Below are 20,270 nucleotides of genomic sequence, written 5' to 3' on the forward strand. Positions count from 1 at the left end.
ACTCTCAATTCCTACTTCACAGACTCAAGCTTTCTCCTAGAGTTACTTCCAACTGACATTCCAATCGTCATGTTGGGGGACTTCAATCTTTGCAAGCATTCTGCAGCCGCCCGCCCTAAACCTAACTCCCTCCTAGTTGACCACTCCCTCTACTCCCTCCATGACTCACCTACCCTCATTGGTGGGAACTCTGTTAACCTAGTCTTTCTCTCTACTTCACTCTCCTCTTCACTGACCCCTCACCCCCTTCTCAGTTATTGTTCAGTTTAATACCTCATTCCCTCCACTCCTCTCTCCTCTTCAATGACTGAAAGGAAATTCAATCAGGACTCTCTTGTCCCATACCTTGATTATGTGGGCACCTCCCTCCTGTCACCCCCATTTATGGTTCTTCTATTGACCAAACCTTTTCTGACTTTCAATATGCACTTGTGACTCTCTTTGATGAACACTATTCTGTATACAAACAGACACCTTTTGCGCACATCATCAGACCTGGACCACCTTCGAAATCCGGACCCTCAATAAAAACATACATCATGATGTGCTATGCTGATGCAAACCCCTGAACCCCAGCCTACAGAAATATCCTCGCTGTTCTCTCCAACCCTCAATGCTTTGTCCACACCTCACCTAATACCAAAACAGGATCACAAATCATCCTACTTGGGGACTTGAACTTAGGCCTTGGCGATCCCAATGACGCTAATGCGCTACCCCTGGAAAATACTATCTCTCAACCAGGGTTTAAACATAGAATCAGAGCCCCAACACATAACAAAGGTAAAACCTTGGATTGATTGGCGGACCACAACTGCTCCACCTCCATCCTCAATAATGAACCTACTGCCTGGTCAGACCACCACGTCATCACCTTCTCCATCCGAGGGAAGGTGCAGCCGAGCACCTTACCAGCAACCATCCCACAAACCCTCGCCGGGAATAACCGCAATATCACCTTGCAAAGCCTTCGCCCTCTAATCCACAATGCCCCAACAAACTACGCCAACCTAGACGTGGATAAACTTGCTGACCTCTATAACAAAACTCTTGATTCAGCAGTTGACATCATTGCTCCCATCAAACTTACTAAAGTCAAACCAGCAGCCCACCTGAACAAATGATTCACTCCTGAGCTTAAAATCCTTAGGAACGCCAAACGAGCGGTGGAAGCCACATTGAGAAAAACACCTAACCCAACCAACAAAGTACTACTCACGGTAGCGGCCTCCACCTACAAAACTTCCATCCTTAGAGCCAAAAAAGAGATCTATGACAACAGAATTGACACTGCCAAATCTAGAACAAAAGAGCTCTTAATCATCCTCAGGGAACTCAAGTCCCCCTCCAGACCCACAGAAACTTGCTTGAAAGACGCGGACTGGTGTGAGAGAATACAAAAAGCCTTGGCAGACAAAATGTCCTTGCTACAATCCAAAATCGAACAGAAAAAGACTAGCCTTGCCAAAAAAGCAAACTCCTCACTAACACTAACATACACCCCTAGAACTCCTACCTGCCCTCCCTTCTCATTCACCCCTGTCACAACCAAAGAAGTGGAAAGCATAATCATAGGCCTCGAGCCTTGCAGATGCCAAGGGGACTCCTGCCCAGCCTCCATCATTCAGGAAGGCGCCAACGAACTGGCCCCGTTCATAACTGCACTAATCAACGCTTCTTTCAAAACGAGCTCTGTCCCTAGTAGCCCCAAGGAGGCTTGGGTCATGACCCCTGCTAAAAAAAAAAACCTAGACCCCACTAATTATAGGCCAATCCCTACTGTCCTCTAAATCCTAAAGATCTTAGAGTGGCCTACCTGCAAATCCAGAAGCATTTGGAAGAGAACAACCTTCTGGGACTCAGACAATCTGACTTTAGGCCAAGGCATGGAACCGAGAATGCACTTCTGGACCTATAAATACAGATGGACAAGGCGAAGGACAAGTGCAATCTAGCTATTCTTCTGCTGCTTGACCTCTCAGCAGCCTTCGACCTCGTTGACCACCATATCCTCACGGAACATCTGATGGCTTCAGCTGCATTCTCCAGCCAGGCGACCACCTGGGTCCAATCCCTCCTCACCAACCAAACCACCCGGGTCTTTTCGCCGGGGGCTCTCATCAGCTCGCTCAAACTGGACCCCTGTTACGCTTCTATCAACATAGATGGTAACCTAGTCACAGTAACCATAGAAATCAAAACCCTAGGGGTTTATTTGGATTCTACTCTCTCGCTCAAAAAACAAGTAAACAACACAGCCTCCTCCACGGCCTACACAAACAAGCTTATAAATGCCTGCAAAGCCTTCCTCTCGCCATCCAGCTGCATTACCCTAGACAGAGCGCTAGTGCTATCAAAAATGGATTACTGCAATACGCTCTTCCTTGGCACCTCAGAACCCAATTTGAACAAATTGCAGGTGCTGCAGAATAATGCCCTCAGAGCCGCTCTGAGTATCCCGCGGCACTCTCACATCTCTAGCTTCAGACAAGATGCCCACTGGCTCCCGGTTCGAGACAGAAACACCCTTAGATCACTCGTCATCCACAAATGCCTCTCTAACGATGCCCCCAAGTACCTGGCAGACAAGTTTAACAAACACACATCAGCCAGACCAACTAGAATGTTGTATTCTCACTGTCTAGCCATCCCCAAATTCTCCCTAAAAAAGCAGGCGGCTCCAGCTTCCCGGTCCTAGCTGCCAAACAATGGAATGCTTTACCTGTGAACCTTAGAGCAGAACCATCTTTCTGGACCTTCAGAGCAAAAACTAAGTCTTGGCTTGCCAATAAGAACTCTCCCGCTATCTGACACAGCAACTTTTGTTCTCACTATTGTATTTCTGCTGATGCCTGCCCTCACCACTATGTAACCCAGTCATTTGCACTTATTCTTATTTTCTTGTATGCCTATATTAAGTTGTATCCTACTCTAAGTCTCTGGCGCCCAGTTACCTCAGTGTGCGGCGCGCGGTATAAATAAAGAAACAAACAAATCTTCCAAGCCAACAACCATTTCCTCCTCCTGTTTTGTGAATGACTTTGCTCACTACTTTTTCTGCAAAAATCTGAAAAATGTGTGATAGTCTCACAATCAGCCTTCCTCACTCCCTTTCCCCCATCTTGTCCACCATCTCTCCCACCTAATTCCTTCTACTATGGACTGCCTCTCCTTAACTATGCCTACTGAACACCCATCCTTTGCAGTACCAACCCATCTTGCGCTCTGTTAACATGATTGCTACTCAAACAGTCATAGACTTACTCAATATCATTACTTCTCAGCTTCTTGATCGCTTTCCCTGCTATCTCTTGCATGCCGCCTTAAAATCTGTCACTGCCCTACCCCTTTTGAAGAAACCCTCCAACACAAAGGTTCTCCAAGGTAAAAGAGCCCAGGTTCCAGTGGGTGGCTCACTTTCCCTGGGTTCACCTCAATACAAATGATTCTCCAACACAAATGTTCTCCAAGGTCAAAAGGCCTGCTTCCACAGGGTGGCTCCCTTCCCCTGGCTTTCTCCTCGATACAAATGATTCTCCAACAAAAAGGTTCTCCAAGGTTCAAAGTCGTGGTTCCAGATGAATGTTCCCTTCCCCTGGATTCCTCCTTAATCCAAATGATTCTCCAACACAAACGTTCTCCACAGCTAAAAATCCTTGGCTCCAGAGGGTGGTTCCCTTCCCCTGGATTCTTCCTCAATATAAGCGACTTTTAAATTGAACAGTTCTTTGTGCCTTTCTTGGCCCACAACAATGCTGCTTAGCCTTGTGGTTTCCACTACTGTCAAAAGTTTCTTCGTGTTTAGCAAACACAGTTCTATATCATTTCTTGCTACTTCCTGTAAAGTTGCAAATGCCTGGTATGCCCTCTTGCCAGGACTCCTTATGCACTTGTGATTGCCTGGTATACTCTCCTGTCAGGGCGTCTTGTATTCATACTTATGGTTGCCGGTTATACTTTCCTGCCAGGGCTTCTTGTATTCACACACACTTGTAGCTGCCTGGTTTACTCGCCTACCAGGACTTCTTATATCCACACGTGGTTTCTTTATTACTTCCAAAGTTGCGAATACCCCTTTTGGTATATCGTGCCTCCTTGGTTCATCATTCGATTTAGGGTCCCCCCTTACTTGCATTCTATACATTCATATATGGTTGGGGTCCTTGTTTGCAATATGCTTTCTTGGTTTTCATCAGTCTCTTTATTGTCGCTGTGTCTCTGGCTTTAATTGGTATAGTTTGTGCTTGACCGAAATGCCCAGTGGTCCCCACTATGCCTGGGGTGACTCACTGGTATTGCTTGGCATTCTCAGTCCCGTTATGCAGCAAATGTTTACTGCCTGGTTTCCATTCTTGACTGCTCTTGCGTCGTTCTGGTCTCTCACTCGGCTTTGTCTCTGCACACATGTTTCCATCTAGGTCCTGATAGGTGAAACGCTGCCTTCTTCGGTTGTCGAATGCCCAGGTGTCTTTCACTGGATCCTGGTGTGTCTGCGGTGTATCCCATCTCGTAGTGTTTCTTTGCTTCCTCTCTGGTTAGCCGCTCATCTCCGCCATACCAGTTTGTGCTTCCAAGATCGTCTCGTGACAGCACTCCCTGCACATGGTCCAACGTCTTCTCCCAAACATCAGCAGCCTCCAAGAGTTTGCTTTCGATCTCTAAATGTCCTATGCACAGGTGCATTTTAAAAACAACCAGACAAAAACAATTAGAACGCTCACTGAGCTTGAGGTTCCCTCTGCTCTGCATTGTTCTTTGATGTTGGCCAATATGGGTTACTTGTAAAATCCCTTTCAACAGTTCCGAATGAGCCTGTTCTATATGGTGGATAACTGAACTGAAAAGGGTAGTTTTGGGGGTTTTTACATTTTGGACCAGGGATGGAAGTGTGGCCTATCGGGTTTTGGGAAAAAGTTTCCCTATTTTCCCAGAAAGGGGGTGTAGATGAATGGCAATAGGCCATTAGGGTATTGGGTATCAAGAGATTTTCTTCATGGGCAAACAGGGCATACCATGTAACAATGACATCTCCCCAGAAGCCGTCTCCTCCCAGATGATCCCCGTTCATATGGCCGCCCCCAGGGTCAGGATCAGGTAGAGGCTCCTGTCCCCATGGAAGGAGGTTACTGCCGGGAGATCAGCAATGACTCCATTGGATTCATCACAGGAAGCATTGAACAGTAGGACTAGGTGGTGACAGTTTAGCGGGCGAAGAAAACAATCGTAACAGAGGGAAAGGGAGGCCAGGAGGAGATGGTGAGAATTAAGGAGTCAAAAAAGGAAGTGGTAACTGCAGAGGGAGCAAGAAAATAGGAGGTTGTGATGAGAGTCAAGGGGGTGGCAGATAAGGTCGTAACATCAAAAGAAGGACATGAGAATCCACAGGAGTGGAAGTGAAAAAGAATCGGAACAAATCAGGGTGCAGGAAGAGCTGGTGAAAACCAAGGAGAAGGAGGTGATAACATCAGAGGCTGAAGTGACACACAGGAGGTAACATCAGCAGGGGGAGAGAGTGATAAGGGTGAAGAAAGAAACTCTATGGCAATGAGGTGGAAGTGATAGAGGACCTGAGAACGATTGAAGTGTGACAAAGTGGGGAGACACCACAAATGAAGAAGGGTTAGAAGCTGCAAAGGTGAGCAGAGACCAGTGCAGACCAGGTGGCAGAGGAAGAATCGGAGAAAACAACAGCAGGTGGTGAAGGAAGTACAAAGATGGATATAGATAATCATCTCCTAGATATCCGGTATAGAGTGAAAACCACTGTTAGGTTTTACTGGGGGAAAAAACGATTTAGAAAGAGCGCTTGGAAATCCACTCTGAGCGGTCTTTTTAAAAAATGTAACTGTCATACCCAATGAGGCTTATAGTGGGATTGTATACCAAGATGAAGATACAGGTTTACTTGAATCACTCTGGGGCCTGTCTAGATCCATTCCTACTGCATGTGGGGCCAGGCAGGGGTGTTTCTTAGCAGCCTGTCTGTTCAATCTTGCCGATATATATGACTCGGTCTTCAACCCTCATTTCACCTTAAGTGAGTAATTTAAGACCATGTTGGTTGGCTTATGCCGATTGATTTCTTATTATTCGACTGCACTTTGGTAGGCCTGCAGCAATTAATTCCTTTGTTGAAGCACATTCTCTGAAGGTCAATCCCGAGAAAACCTAAGAAGATGCGACTTATCCCCTTAGTGCAGTAAATGGTCCAATGGCCCTCGAGGGGAACATTTGGAGAAAAACTCTTAGACTTCCAAATTCCTTACCGATAGTAGCAATACGGTACGAGTTGGGGATAATATCCCTAAAGGCAAGAGCAGATTGGAGAATTCTACCTCTCCTTCAGAAGATACTATGTCCCTCCATAGGATCTCTTTTGTTGATCTTAATAAAATTCTCCTGAATCAAGGCTGTGTTTGGATCAATCCATTGGCTGTTCTGTTGAAGATCAAGTACATACTCCGGTTAGGGTGAAACTATCTCTGTATATTAATGACTGGATTACAACAACCGATGATTTGTACTCATACCCTTCTTTAATGCAATTGCCACTTGACCATAAGAAGTTGGGTACAATAGCGCCCATTTTATCTATTTATCCAGATAAGATAACAAGGTCCATTTTTCTGTTGGAATCTTTTACTTACAAAACAGATTCTGGCAAGATATGACCAAATACCCTCTGATCAAGTCATGTGCCAATATTGTAATTTAATCGACTCTCGTGAAACTTTGAGACACTGTTTGATCGATTGTAAGACTCTACAAGGTGGGCAAATGCTTTATTTTGGGAAGTATTTATCTCTAAACCTTTCCATGGATGCTGAAACATTCTGGTATAGATGTCTATCCGGGAGAACAACCTCTGTAGTAATTGCTGTAGTTGGTTTTATTCAATCAAAAATCTTGTCAAATAAATTAGAGACTTAAATAACTACAGAAACTGGATGAGGTCCCACAGACAAATGATAAAGCACAGAGAGGGGGAGGAGATGCTAAAAGCTGTCTGCCTGAGAAACTCGAGAAACTTCTGGTCTATTGTTAGTTCTATGAAATAATGTCCAATACTCATTCACAAGATACGATAATCTAGGAGCAGACTTGGATAGGCCACGTTTAGATGGTATATGGATATGCAGACTCTCAGGAACCTTAATTAGAAATTGACTCAAATTGGTTATTGAATTATACACATGAAGATATTGAAACCCTAATAAAAAAATCATCTGTATCTAGGGCAGCGGGTCCTAACAGACTTAGTAACGCAGTTCTGAAGTTGAACCCGGAACTGTGGGCGAGGGTTCTGAAGTGTTTGTTTGGTAACATAATTACTACCAGAAGTATTCCAGAGTCTTGTAGAAATTCCATTATAATTCCTATATATAAAAAAGGGGACCACTTAGTGGCTTCCAACTATCGCCTCATATCTCCATTAGTATTTACAAGAATACTCAGATATAAGACAGCGCCAAGTCAGTGTTCAAAAACATGCATTTATTTTAAATAGTTGCCCTCAGTTATGACATGTGTTTCGACTATGTTGAAAGCCTTTATAAAATCAGGGGCTTGTTACTTCAAATGTGTGTCCCCATTAGATTGTTGAGGTGAGCAGCCGACGCATGGTAGAGACTGGTATCGGAGAATATCCAACGGATTGAACCCAGTTATTGGCAAGCATCACCTCAACAATCTAATGGGGACACACATTTGAAGTAACAAGCCCCTTATTTGATAAAGGCTTACAACATAGCCGAAACATGTGTCATCACGAGGGAAACTATTTAAAATAAATGCATGTTTTTGAACACTGACTTGGCGTTGTCTTATATCCGAGTATTCTTGTAAATACTAATTTTGATAGTGGTTTATTTGACTTTCTAACCACAACTCAGAAAGACCTGACAAATGGTCTATCATGTCAAAAGCTAAATAATTCTTGTTGCTCAGCCTATTTGTGTCGCCTTGACAGACCTGACCTCCAAAGCCAAAACTTTTTCTAAACCATATCTCTATTAGATGCTGATGGAAAAATCTTTTCAGGTCTAATATTCAGTGATTTAGAGAAACGTGCAGCAAATAAAGGAATAATCCCCAAGTAGCAAACAGGATTTAGGAGGAGATTATCTACCTCATTAAATACGCTGATCCTTAGCTGTTCGATTACAGACTCTTTAGTAAAGGGTGGTAGCCCTCTGTTTGGAGCCTGGTTGATCTTTCCCAGGCTTTCGACACCATAAATAGAAATTGCTTATGGGTGAAATTGAAAGAATGGGGTCTACCAGAAAATCTTCTATCTATCTTGATAGAACTCCATGAAAGATCGTCCCTAAGAGTAAGAATGTCTAAATTAGGAAATTTATCCCAGCCCATTGACATAAAAAGAGGAGTACGCCAAGGTTGTTTCTTTTTATCCTATATCTGTCAGATTTATTATAATGGTTGAAGAATATCGGCTTGGCTGGACCCAAAATGGGCAACATGAAAATAAATTGGTTAGCTTATGCGGACGACATTGTAGTCTTAGACTACACCCAAGGCGAACTGAAATGCTTATTAACCGCCTTATCTGACTATGCGCAAGAGAATGATTTGAAAATAAATCCAAACAAATCAAACATCATTATCTGTAAGCATCCATTAAGGAAACTGAAACCATTTACTTGGCAAATGAGTAACTCACCGATACCTATAGCTAAGGAAGTTGTTTATTTGGGGTCTATGATCACAGCCTTTCCCAATAAAGACCATCTTCTTTCGACCTTCGATCTAAAAGTAATTAATCTAGCTGCGCAAATGAAGAACATCCGGTTGCAATACTGCAAGTTCTCCATAATCCCTCTATTGAAATCCTATGTGGGAAAGGTGGTCCCGGTAATTAACTTTGGTATGGATTGTAATTTTCAAGCCTTCAATATAGACTGGGAAAAAATTGAGGGCAAAATTTGGAGAAGAACACTTGCGCTTCCCAATTGTGTCCCCATCTCTTGTATAAGATACAAAATGGGTCTCATTTCACTGGGTGCGTGGATGGAATGGAAATGGGTCTCCATGTATCGACTCATTTTGGATCCCCTGAAATCATCATTATATGAGGAAGTGGCAATGTCAATGCAAAACTCTAACAGTTTGTTCCTGAATACATTAAGAACTAAATGTAATGAGATATTGGCTCAATCAGATAGTGATGTGGAAATTCCGATACAAAATCCATTAAAAACAAAGGAAGCGATGAAGCAAATGGACTGGATAAGGACTATTGAGAAAATGAGGCTATCAAAGTTGTCACCGTCTCTAACATCAACAGATAAATCGAGGTCATTCCTACCGCTATATCTGAAGAAATTCCCTGAATCTGTAATGCGATCGGATTTTCTCAGATTACGATTTAACCTGTTACCAACTTTGGAAATCCTGCATGTTAGAGATAAAGTCAAATATCTAACAGATATATGTGACAAATGTGATGCAATGGTAACACAATCTGCTCGTCATCTTCTTTCAGAGTGTACAGGTACCTGGAATCAGCGAACTCAAAGATTTCGAAGATTTGTACATGATGTTTGCTCTCTTGATTCCCCTGACTTTTGGGAAAGAATAGCCTCTGGAAATAAAGTTTTCCTCACAATGGAGGTGGTCTCCCTTTTTAAAGAATTCAATCTTATCACTAAGAAGGGGGAGTTACCTGTATGTCATTAGATACATTCTGGAAAATAGATCTCTGGAGTTTATAGGTTATAAGAGTTTTCTTGTCTCGCTCTTTCTCTTTTGGGAATCATTGTTTTATTAAAGTTAATTGGGGTTTTCTACTTATTATCTTGCTTTAGCTTTTTCTATCAATTTTCTTTTTTTGGATTTTCTTATTGTAATATATTTTATGAATTGATACTGTATTTTTGTTTATGAACGTGTTAAGTTTTGTGTAAAAAGTCATGTTTTTTTTGGCAAATTCACAATAAAAATAATATTTATCCAATCTCATAAATTGGTAGCAACTACTTATCCTTCCAAATGAAATGCAAAAATACGATGAACCTGTTTTAGGGTATTGTTTTTAGGCTACTGGATTTTACTCTAATTGTAGTTTGTTGAAAGAAATTATTATATGTTGTGATTTTAAGGTATAATTGAATCTTATCTATAAAGTGGTTTTATATATAATGAGATGAAATGTAGTTATTCTCTTTAATTTCATTTTTATTGGAATGCAAATGGTAATTGTTGTAATGTTATTAAAGGTTTAATGAATGTAACCATATAATAAAACATAAAAAAAAGAAACTGTCATACCCCTGCCGCACACGCGTACGCACAGGGGCTGCCAGGAGCAGCCGGGCCGACAGGAAGATAGAATATTTGAGCGTTGATGGTAAGTGCATGTGTGTGTGAGTCTGCATTTGTGTGAATGTTGAGGGAATGTGTGTGGTGTGGATGGGAAGGGGGCCAGCACAAATGTGTTTGCTGGGGGTCAGGGAAGATTGTGTTTGTTTGTGTCTGTGTGTGACTGTGCCGGAAGAAAGCAGGGCTTGGTGATTATTCTGTGTCTTAAAGGGTGCACAACATCAGCCGAAAAAGGTCAGTCTTTTTAGTGTGCAGCCTTTAAAATGCAGAATAATCACATGGAACCTGATAGCCAGAGAAGGAAGGTTCTAGTGGATCTGATATGCCATAGCCAGGACTAGACAATGGGAGGAGAAACAAGACTAGGTCAGGGAGATTATTGTGAGCTCCCAGGGGTGGATAGAGAGAGAAAACAGGAAGCTCAAGGAAGGCCACACCACAGAGACCCCTCTATAACTTCCCCAGTAGTTGCGTCCACTGCTTGCTTACCACTGCTTGCCTGCTTGCTAAACTAAACTAAACTAAACTTACAAGACTTTACGCCTGAGTGAGTCTTGGGGAATAGGAACCAATAAAGTATGCATTAACATTAAACAGAAAAAAAACTTTGGTCACACTAAATCCAGTAACACCAGAAAGGGCCGATTGAGGCAACCGCTCTCACACTGTATCCACTGGGACAATTGAGGTGGGAAACAAATAGGGGCTTGTTACTCAAATATGCAGGGAGGGTGGACAGTGGTCTGAACCAAAGAACCATCCATTAATAGGTGATTCAGTGAGGACTTCAAAGTACTATGTGAAAAACCTGCTGATACTCCCAAGTTCACAAGGAGGTGCTGGAGCAGGATTCCCTGCCTATATTGTCCTTGGATTAAAGGGAGGAACGGCAATGACCGATTCAGAACTTGAAATCATGTAAAACACCTGGAATGGAAGTGGCTTGCAGACAAATTCAAAAATGTATTCAAGGCAACTTGTATCTTGGTTGCAGAAAATAATAAGTAGCCATTTCAGAAAGGCATAGTTGCTGCCTCCCTTGTGAGATATTGGTGATCACCCTTGCAAAGTCTGGGAAAGAGCTGTGCTGTTCTTTTCACTGCCCACTTTCAATGCTAAATGTGGACCTGAAATGAAATTGTTGCCTTTAGTAGCTATGCAGAGTCTACCCAAGTTGATTAATACTGATCAGTCAGGCTTTGTTCCAAAGTGTAGAACAATGTCCAAACTGCGAAAACAGCATAATAAAATTATTGACGTTGACGATGTAAAAAAAGGAAAAGGAGGTGGTTGTAGGCCAAAAAAAAGCATTTCATTCAGGCAGAAGGAATTGCTTATGGAGAACCGTAGAGCCTTTTGGGGCCGGCCTGCTTTGGATGGACTGAATCAAGTTTGTATTTGTATTTTTTGTATTTATTTTATTTGTATTGCGCACCTTGCCCTGGGGCATCTGGGTGCATAATTTGCAAGGTAGTGTCTACATACAGGAAAGCAAATTTCCCAGGGGGGGAAACCAACTTAACAGAGAAAAAACTAAGCATAATGCAATACATGTTACAGACACGTACATTGTTACACTGGCTACTCTAGACATTTCTGGTAGTATTGCTAGGGCATACTGCAGAGTGAACTAGAAAGCGAGGATAAATAGACAATACAGGTGCAAAGTAAGGCAGGCCTCCGATAAAGCATAGGGCCGTAATGGATTATGTAAGTTAGGTGGATGAGGTAGATGCATGAAGCTCAAAGAGCAAGAGTTTGATTTTGTTCTTAAAGGAATGGAAGGTCGGTTCGTTCTGAGTGTGGTGGGTATTGTGTTCCAGAGTTTGGCTACAAGGACTGGGAAGCTTGCTCGCCCGGCTGTCTGAAGCTTGAAGCTAGGTATAGTCCGTATGTGGACATGGGCTGACCTCAAGGGTCTGTTGGCAGTGTGCCGCATGAAGCGGTTGGCTAGATAAGCAGATGCCAGATTGTTCTGGGTCTTGTAAGTTAAAGCAAGAGTTTTGAGCGATATTCGGTGCACAACAGGAAGCCAATGTAAGTTGTGATTTGTATCAGAGATGTGTGATCTCCTCGAGAAGTTTCCCTACTTCTCCCCTTGAGCGAGGATGAAAATATAGAGGCACGAGATAGGGTTGTGTCCTTTCGCACTAATATTGTTTGCCTTGGCGATAGAGCCAATTACCTGGATCCTGAGATCCTATTTTGTGGATGGAGGAATGTTAATATACTCATGTGTTCTCCCTTTATGTGAATATCCGGCTACTTTAGGTCAGAGACCCAGTTAACAATGTCCAAGAGAAATTCAAGGTGATCGATGGATACAAAATAAAGAAGTCAAGTCCTGCATTTTGCCCATTGTGTCCTCTTTATTATACACTTGCTGAACTGTCGGAGGTTCCCCTGAACTGGGATACTAACTCTTACAAATATTTGCACATTTATTTATTTGTTTTTGCATTTGCTACAGCGCGCTGAACCCTTGGGTATCTGGGCACTCATTACATTGATAGATCAGGAGAAAGAACGACAGACGAAGAGGGCATGGGAGAGGTGTTGGGGGGGGTACATGGAAGGACAAGTATAATGGTTTCAGTACACGGAGATGACGATACTGGTTGATTGGGTATGGGAGCATGGTGCACGGACACATATGTCTACAACACAGCCAGATCATTACATGCCATCTCAAATTCAGCTATGTTACTGATGGGGCATGAGACCCATAGACAAAATGGTGATACTCCCATTCCTCAAATCTCTTCTGCAATATTCCATATTGGATTAAACAAACAGATTATACACCTTCTTTGGGAAAACTGTAGTCAATTCCAAAATGAGTTATGAAACTGGGGGCCTGGTGGTCCATGACTAGAATTTATATCACTTAACAGGTCAACTACAGTATATGACACAGTGGCTGAGTGATGACACTGCAGAAGATCAATGCCTTTTAGTAGTACAGTTGGGAACATGTCTGCTAAATATGCTATTGCGCTAGGAACTTAATTGGAAGCAGTACCCAGTGTTGCTCTGAACAATGTGGAATGCATGGGAGAGAGCTAAGCAGAAACCTGGGGCAGTAACAAATAGTTGACCGCTGAGCATTTGGATTGGGTGCTTTGGGACCTCTCAACTGACAAATCCACAGAAGGGACAGTGGGAACAAGTGGATTGCACAATGTTGGGAGAGCTATTGAACATGGGAGGATGACAGCATTTCGGGAAAAGATGGTGAAGGTACATTTTCCGGCACTGAATGTTCATACACTATGAAACACTAAAGAGGGCTGCCCAGGATAAGGAAAGTGATGTTTCCACCGATGGTAGGGAGAGACAAGTCTGCATGTTTTGTAGAACAGTTGAAACGTCCATCATACTTCCACGTTTGTTGGTCAGAGCACAATAGACTCACAGGAGCAGGTAGACAATCTCTATAAAATGGTTAAGAAGGTGCCCATGCAATGCCAGGTTGAAGCAAATACAACATAACAGTCCACAGACGTATTCTGCGTCAATAAAATAAAGTGCTATTGCACGGGGGCATGTGGCTGCTGCTCTGTGGTGGTGCAGACTTCTAGAATAAAGAAAATGCATCTTATTTGCAGGCAGTGATAAGGTAAATTAACATGTGGGTGGACATAACCTGGACCACACCCTGGGCTTCTGTTTATATTGACTAGCACCAAGGAACTATATAAAGAGAGGTAGGGAGAGACCAGTCATTAAGGCAAGGCATAAAATAAGCGGTGTCACATAGCAATTGGCTATGTAATTTTGTATGTTTGCTAATTAAAGTAGCACTTGTGTAGCAAAGCTATCTATTTAAGTTTCCCTGTTCAATGAAAGCACAGCTGGCCCTGAATTCTGCTCTTGCCTTCAGGACTCTCTCTACTCTTTTCTCTGTAAGTTCAAATGGAGAGAGTGCAGGAGCCTCCAATCTCATCTTAAGTGCCAAAGGCCTGTGTGGGAGTGCTAGGCAAGAATTTTTATTTTATTTTTCAAATAATTGCAAACCAGAAGTAACCGTGATGTTACTTTTATTAAGCTAACTATATCCTGTATTTTTTATAAAGCGCCAAAAACCGCAGACATCGGGGCGCCGAAACAAACAGGAATACAACAAAGAGACAAGACAGACAGTTTAACTAGACCTCATCATAAAAAAGGAGGGTTTCATTCAAAGAGTAAAGTTTTTAGCTGTCAGCGGACCATATTGTACTCCTTTTGTTGTCTCGGATCCAAGGGGAGGGAGTTTCATATCTTAGCTGAAGTGACTGGGAATGATCTTCCCAGGCCATTAGCCACCTTGAAGCTTGGATTTCTGACTAGCGTTAGTATCAATGACCGAAGCCTTTTTCTAGGCTCGGAAGATGAGACCATGTTTTTAATATAGACTGTTAGCATTACATGAATGCACCTGTGAACAAGTACAGTTGCCTTGAATTATACACGTGCAACGACTGGGAGCCAGTGCACATCTTGTCGACTGCCAGTTATATGCTCTCTCCTAGTTTGTCTTTTAATGATATGCAGTTCTTTCAAGCTCTTCCGATTTGCCCCCATCAATAGGGCATTGCCATAGTCGAGTCCAGATAGTATTATTGCCTGTGCTATGGATTTACAATTGGACTCAGATAGAAAAGGGTGGATGTTCCTCAGCAGACAAAGATAATGCAAACCGTTTTTAATGATCTGATTAACATGGACTTCGGAGCTGAGTGAAGACTCAAGATGAAAGCCTAGTATTTTGACCTTCTTTGAAACCAAGATACTACAGTCATGGATGGAAAAAGACTGGTACCTGCGTTCAAGTTTAACCGTAGCCTGATAGGCAAAGACAGGCGTGTGTTAACTTTATTCTTCTTTTTAAAAACAGACATGCAATTCCATTACTAAAAATGTAAGTTGTTACATAATACATAATTACAGTATTACTACTGTAAAACACTGCATTGTCTCAAAGCTTTACAGGAAACTTTAGGTTTGTATATCTAAAGCTCACAGTGTCAACTATATTACAATGTTTTGGAGAAGATGTATCACACTGACAAGTTAAAACTTTTGAAAATGTACATGATCACACAGCCAAATGAGTTACATGGCAAACCTAATTCTGTGACCGGCCGGTCACATCGTGCATCAGGTGCCCATGAGCTGATTCCATACCTCTTGATATTCTAGCTTATCACCCTGTTGCTTTATACCAGCTCACCTGAAAGTGAGATGGCCGCAAACTAGAATATTACACCTTGTTTGCCCAGTCCTCTGCCTGCCACACCATCCCATCTGCTTTGTTTCTTACCTTCTTTCCTCTTACATAATGAATACATAAGCTCACTAGATGTTTACGCACAGTAATGATCAATAGTTCCATCCAGTATGTACATCTACATATCTACTGGACTAACATACAAAGTAGTTAGCCCCCAGTGCTTCCTTTGCTCTATGTTTAAGATTGCATGATATATTAGCACCCATTTTCAGAGCCTTTTTTTCATATCTGTGACCTGTCATGCAGCTAACCTTTTACATTTTATAGGCAATCTTCCAGGGCGCGCAAAGTCTCCTTGAACACTCGAATAGTAGAGTAGATTTTATGAAGAGCAAATACCATTTGCAGGGGATGTTTGAAACTTTTATTTAACATGTACTTTGCAGTAAATGTCAAATAAGTTTCACTGCGTATGGCCAAAAAAGAGGGTTTGTGGTGACATACAACATTTTACAGAAAGCACATTAACTTTGTTGTCACCCGTTGCCATGAGTCAAGTGCATTTCTTCTAAATCGAGTAGGTAAACTAAGTTACTCGACCTGCAGGTTTAGTGGAATTTAAAGAATTCTCAGGGCCTGACTCATCTTACGTATGTCTTTCTTTGGCTGTACACAAAACCTCTGTATTGTTGCTCATATTGTCGTGTGTACAAATAACTTCTCGTGACATATTAGTACAACATTGCTAATCAAATGGGTTTGTTTGCTAATCAAGAACATTTTAATTAGCAAGCTCTGCTAATTGATTTTTTATACCTAATTTATGTCTTGTTAAGGCAATATAATTTTTGTTAATTCTAGCCGAGAGATGGTTAGCAACATCCTGCAAAATCCCTGTAGGCATCACGGTTAAAAGTGGATATCAAATATATGAATACGCATCCTGGCTTAAATGGAGACATAGCAGGTGAGACCGTCTGCTGACGGAAGTACAGATAGGAATGAGACCTGGGGAACTCTGCTTGAGAAACTATTGCACCCTCCAGATGATAAACCCCCTGACCCTCCCACAGTGCATGGAATATTTTAACTGCTCTGGAGTGCCCACTTTTTCATTTGTGACATTTCAATGTGGTTGGTCTAATTAATTTGTATATGCCTCTCACTGTTCGTGTTAGGACATTATAATACTCATTCAATGCCCTGGGATGGGGACATGTAGCGAAATGACATTGGATTAATGAAATATATTATCTTATCTTGATGTAGTACTTGGTTTTGTTTGCTTTCGCCTTTATTTGGTTAAATAATATGTTTTTTAAAAGAGGACTGGAGATCCATCCTTGCTTCTGGATAGGCTTTAGAGGTTAGACTTCTTTTGTCCTCTTCTACTCCTTAAGTAAGAACCATACGTTAAACAATAATAAAAATGGATGCAGTTTAGTATTGGCAAACAGTGTAGGGCTCCTTATAATAGGAAGCAAAAACGACTTGAAGGAAGATCAGCTGCATCATTCTGAAGCCTCTGAGGTCTTCCTATAAGATAGTTCAAGGTACCTCAATAGATCGCGCTGGGATGTTTGATTTGGGTCAATAGTTCTCTGGTGCAGAGAGGCTTTCATCATTATCTCCTGACGGGCGATTCTTGTTATGTTACTTGAGCATTACTCTCTTTTCTTAGGGGGGGGCGAGCAAAGTAAGGATATTATTTGTGGGTCATTTGTGCTGATGTTTTTATTTCCTGGCTGCTCCCCCGTTTTTAATGTATTTTTACCTTGATTTTCTATGTTTGTTATCTATGAATGCATGCTTTTGTTTAATGGATTTTATCTCAATAAACGAAAAATCAACAATCTTTTGTTGGCTACAATTAAAGATTCACCATTGGTAAAATGATGGCATAATTCCAGATTATCTATATTGCTGTAGGGTAATCGCCACTTGGTTCTAAATTGGGTTTATTTCATTTGGACCGGTCTGGGGTAAACCTTGCTTTAAGAGATGCCTCAAATTTCTTACACCTACACTCCTGGATTCGATGCAGTCCATTAAGTGCACCCAGTAGGTATTAAGTAAATTTGCCAAGGAGTTCAGGACAAAAAGCAGGGATAATGAGCTGCTCTGGTTCTTGAGATAATCCAAGGGTGGAGTTCAAAGTTTTATATCTATTTTATTGAAGGGTAATTAATGAATTGCCCAGGTAACAAACCAGGTGGCTCCCACTTGGATGGAGTCAAGTGTGGAAAAAAAAGAGTATACATATCACCTAAGGAATGTATCATGCTCTTTCTTCTTCATGCCAGATTCAAGGCAACGTTGTGTGTGTATATATACATGTACATTGAAGCTCAAGTGGTCGCCAGACCTAGCAGATGCATCTATCATGCCTTAGACACAGCACCACATGAAGACAAATGCACACCTTTGTTATTAAGAGCAACTCTAGAACCATAACGTTTTAGCATCTTCAGGGATATTAAAAAGAAAAATAGGAGTGTAAACAACTTCAAAGAACCTTAGAGACTGTCTGTGTGCGCTGTTCAAAAAAAATAGAAACTGAAGTAATCGCACCTTGAAAGTGTTGAAAATTACCTCAGCGTAAATGGGTTAAAACCGAAATGGGGGAAAAATAACTTTCTTTACAAAGGCATGTACAGGTTCGATCACTCTTCACAACATTTCATTTTCACAGATGATTTCTTGTGAAGCCCATCACTCATCAATGTGTTCTGTAGAATGTTCACGCTTTAAAAAAGTGGTGACAGGTTTTTACCCTCATGATAAAATACTTACAGCTGTGGCCTGAGCATTGTTGGGACACGCCTCGAGGATCTCCAATGGTGGGTTCAGAGGCTTGATGAATCTGGTAACAAAAACAGTGGCTCCGTTGATGTCAATCACAGTGGTCAGGCAGTGGCGCTTCGGGAACTTTGTCTCAGCTTCTGCTCTGAACTTCTCTGCTCCTTGTAGTAGCTTCTCATCTTCTTGAGTTTCGAACTTCAACGAGAGAGTGCAGCAAATGACATGTTACTTTCACAACGTAAGGTTAGAGCGTGGAATTCATAGACATAGAAACTGGATTAAAAATAACAGAATATATCATTCTTTCCTATGTCCTACAATATCTCCACTGACTACAAGAGACATTCAAAGTGGTATAGTACAAGGTGCATTGGGCTGTCCAGTAAAAGACATTTTGCTTAAATGCGACTGCATATGTGTCGGAATAGACCCCAAAAAAAGATATAATAATACCCTTTTGCTATATATTGGCCTGTTTGTAGCACATAATAAACATCTTTGGATTCTACAGGAATTCCTTGCAAAAGATGTCTTCATAGGTACATGGCAGGCGGCAATTACTTTATGTATACTACAAAGTGCAAACAGTCGTTTTAACAGTGATTTTGCCTCCTCTTTTTACACTCTAGTGCAAATGAGGAACATTGCACGGATGGGAACTTTTTGCACGTAAGTGCTAACCTAACATGTTCCCACTGTCCAATTTACCTTTTGAATAAAATAACCACGTTTTGGTCTTAATAATCGATCAAGCAAGCAATTATGATGACTTTACACAGTCTACTGTGATGGTCAAGCCATTACTTGAAATCTAATAATGTCTACAAAATATTATTCAATGGTCTTCTGCCATAAATATGATAGATGACCTACACAGCAAAATAAGTTGGCCACACAAAAACCCAACCTATTGACTTTGCCAATGATTCTTTAGCTTGATTTATTTAGCTTATGGTAATATAGCCCTGCGGGTCGAGCGCTCGTGGCTGTGATCTGTGTGCGATTTCCAGGTTGTAGGTTCAAATCCTGGTAAGGCCGACTCAGCCTTCTATTCTTCGGAGGGTGATAAATGAGTAGCAACTTTGGTTGGAATGATACTTGTATGTAAATATAAGCTATGTAAAGCGTTTTTGCGAAAGCGCTAAATATATAACAAATCATTATCATTGATTTAGGATCCTTTAACAAAATATTTACCAGTTATTGTATCCAATTAGAATGTAATTCAACGTCAGATTCTACCTGTGATCATAGTAAATATTTAAGTTCAGCAGTCTCTAGTTTATGGAGCCAACCCCGATTTTCTCATCGCGTAGACCGTGCATCTCCAAATCCAATAGGCGTTACCACACCTTAGCATCAGCACAGTTCTACCGGAGGTCTGGAAGTTGCACATGGTCCTACTCTAGTTGTTTCCCTCTGCAAGTGACTAAGGACATGAAACACCAAGGACCGGAGGTCCCTCAGCAATAAGAGATGGTGCTGCTTCATGGGAACATTTCCTTCCCACTGAAAACCAAACATTTCACATCTGAAACATATCATGAGCTGTGGGAAAAAGGCACATTCAATAGAGGTTGCCATGGTCACCATAAGTGAAACTTAATATACAATTTGAAAGTAATTGTGTACCTTTCTAATAATTTCTTTCATCTACAAACGTCCATCAGTGCAAGCAAGAGAAAGAAAGATCATAATAAAGAAAAAAGTTACAGCATGCTTTTTTTTTTAACTCAAAACCAAGATAAACTACAAAATGGAAATATAATAAAAGATTTAGGCTGCTTACTTTACGCACACAAAATATATTGTCGCAAATGATGACAAGACGTGTCTTTCAAACTCCATGCAAAGGCTTTTTATAATGTACCATGCAACACATTAAAATAATGACCTATGAATTTAAATGTACTCA

The 20,270-nt window shown here is 41.5% G+C and overlaps 1 protein-coding gene across 2 annotated transcripts in view; it reads right to left on the bottom strand.

Moving 5' to 3' along the window:
• The window catches only part of CC2D2A (coiled-coil and C2 domain containing 2A), a 1,164,962-nt gene that overhangs the window by 124,817 nt on the left and 1,019,875 nt on the right, over positions 1–20,270 (bottom strand). The window contains exons 29-30 of one of the 2 annotated variants that reach the window (XM_069631935.1): positions 19,988–20,008; positions 18,347–18,550 (exon numbers count right to left, since the gene is read on the bottom strand). In XM_069631935.1, coding sequence (XP_069488036.1) covers positions 18,347–18,550; positions 19,988–20,008 — 225 coding nt within the window. The remainder of the gene's footprint in view (positions 1–18,346; positions 18,551–19,987; positions 20,009–20,270) is intronic. The other variant, XM_069631936.1, reaches the window with a different exon arrangement.

Source organism: Ambystoma mexicanum, chromosome 6q, assembly GCF_040938575.1.
Source record: "Ambystoma mexicanum isolate Mex_15411 chromosome 6q, UKY_AmexF1_1, whole genome shotgun sequence".
NCBI lineage: Eukaryota > Metazoa > Chordata > Amphibia > Caudata > Ambystomatidae > Ambystoma > Ambystoma mexicanum.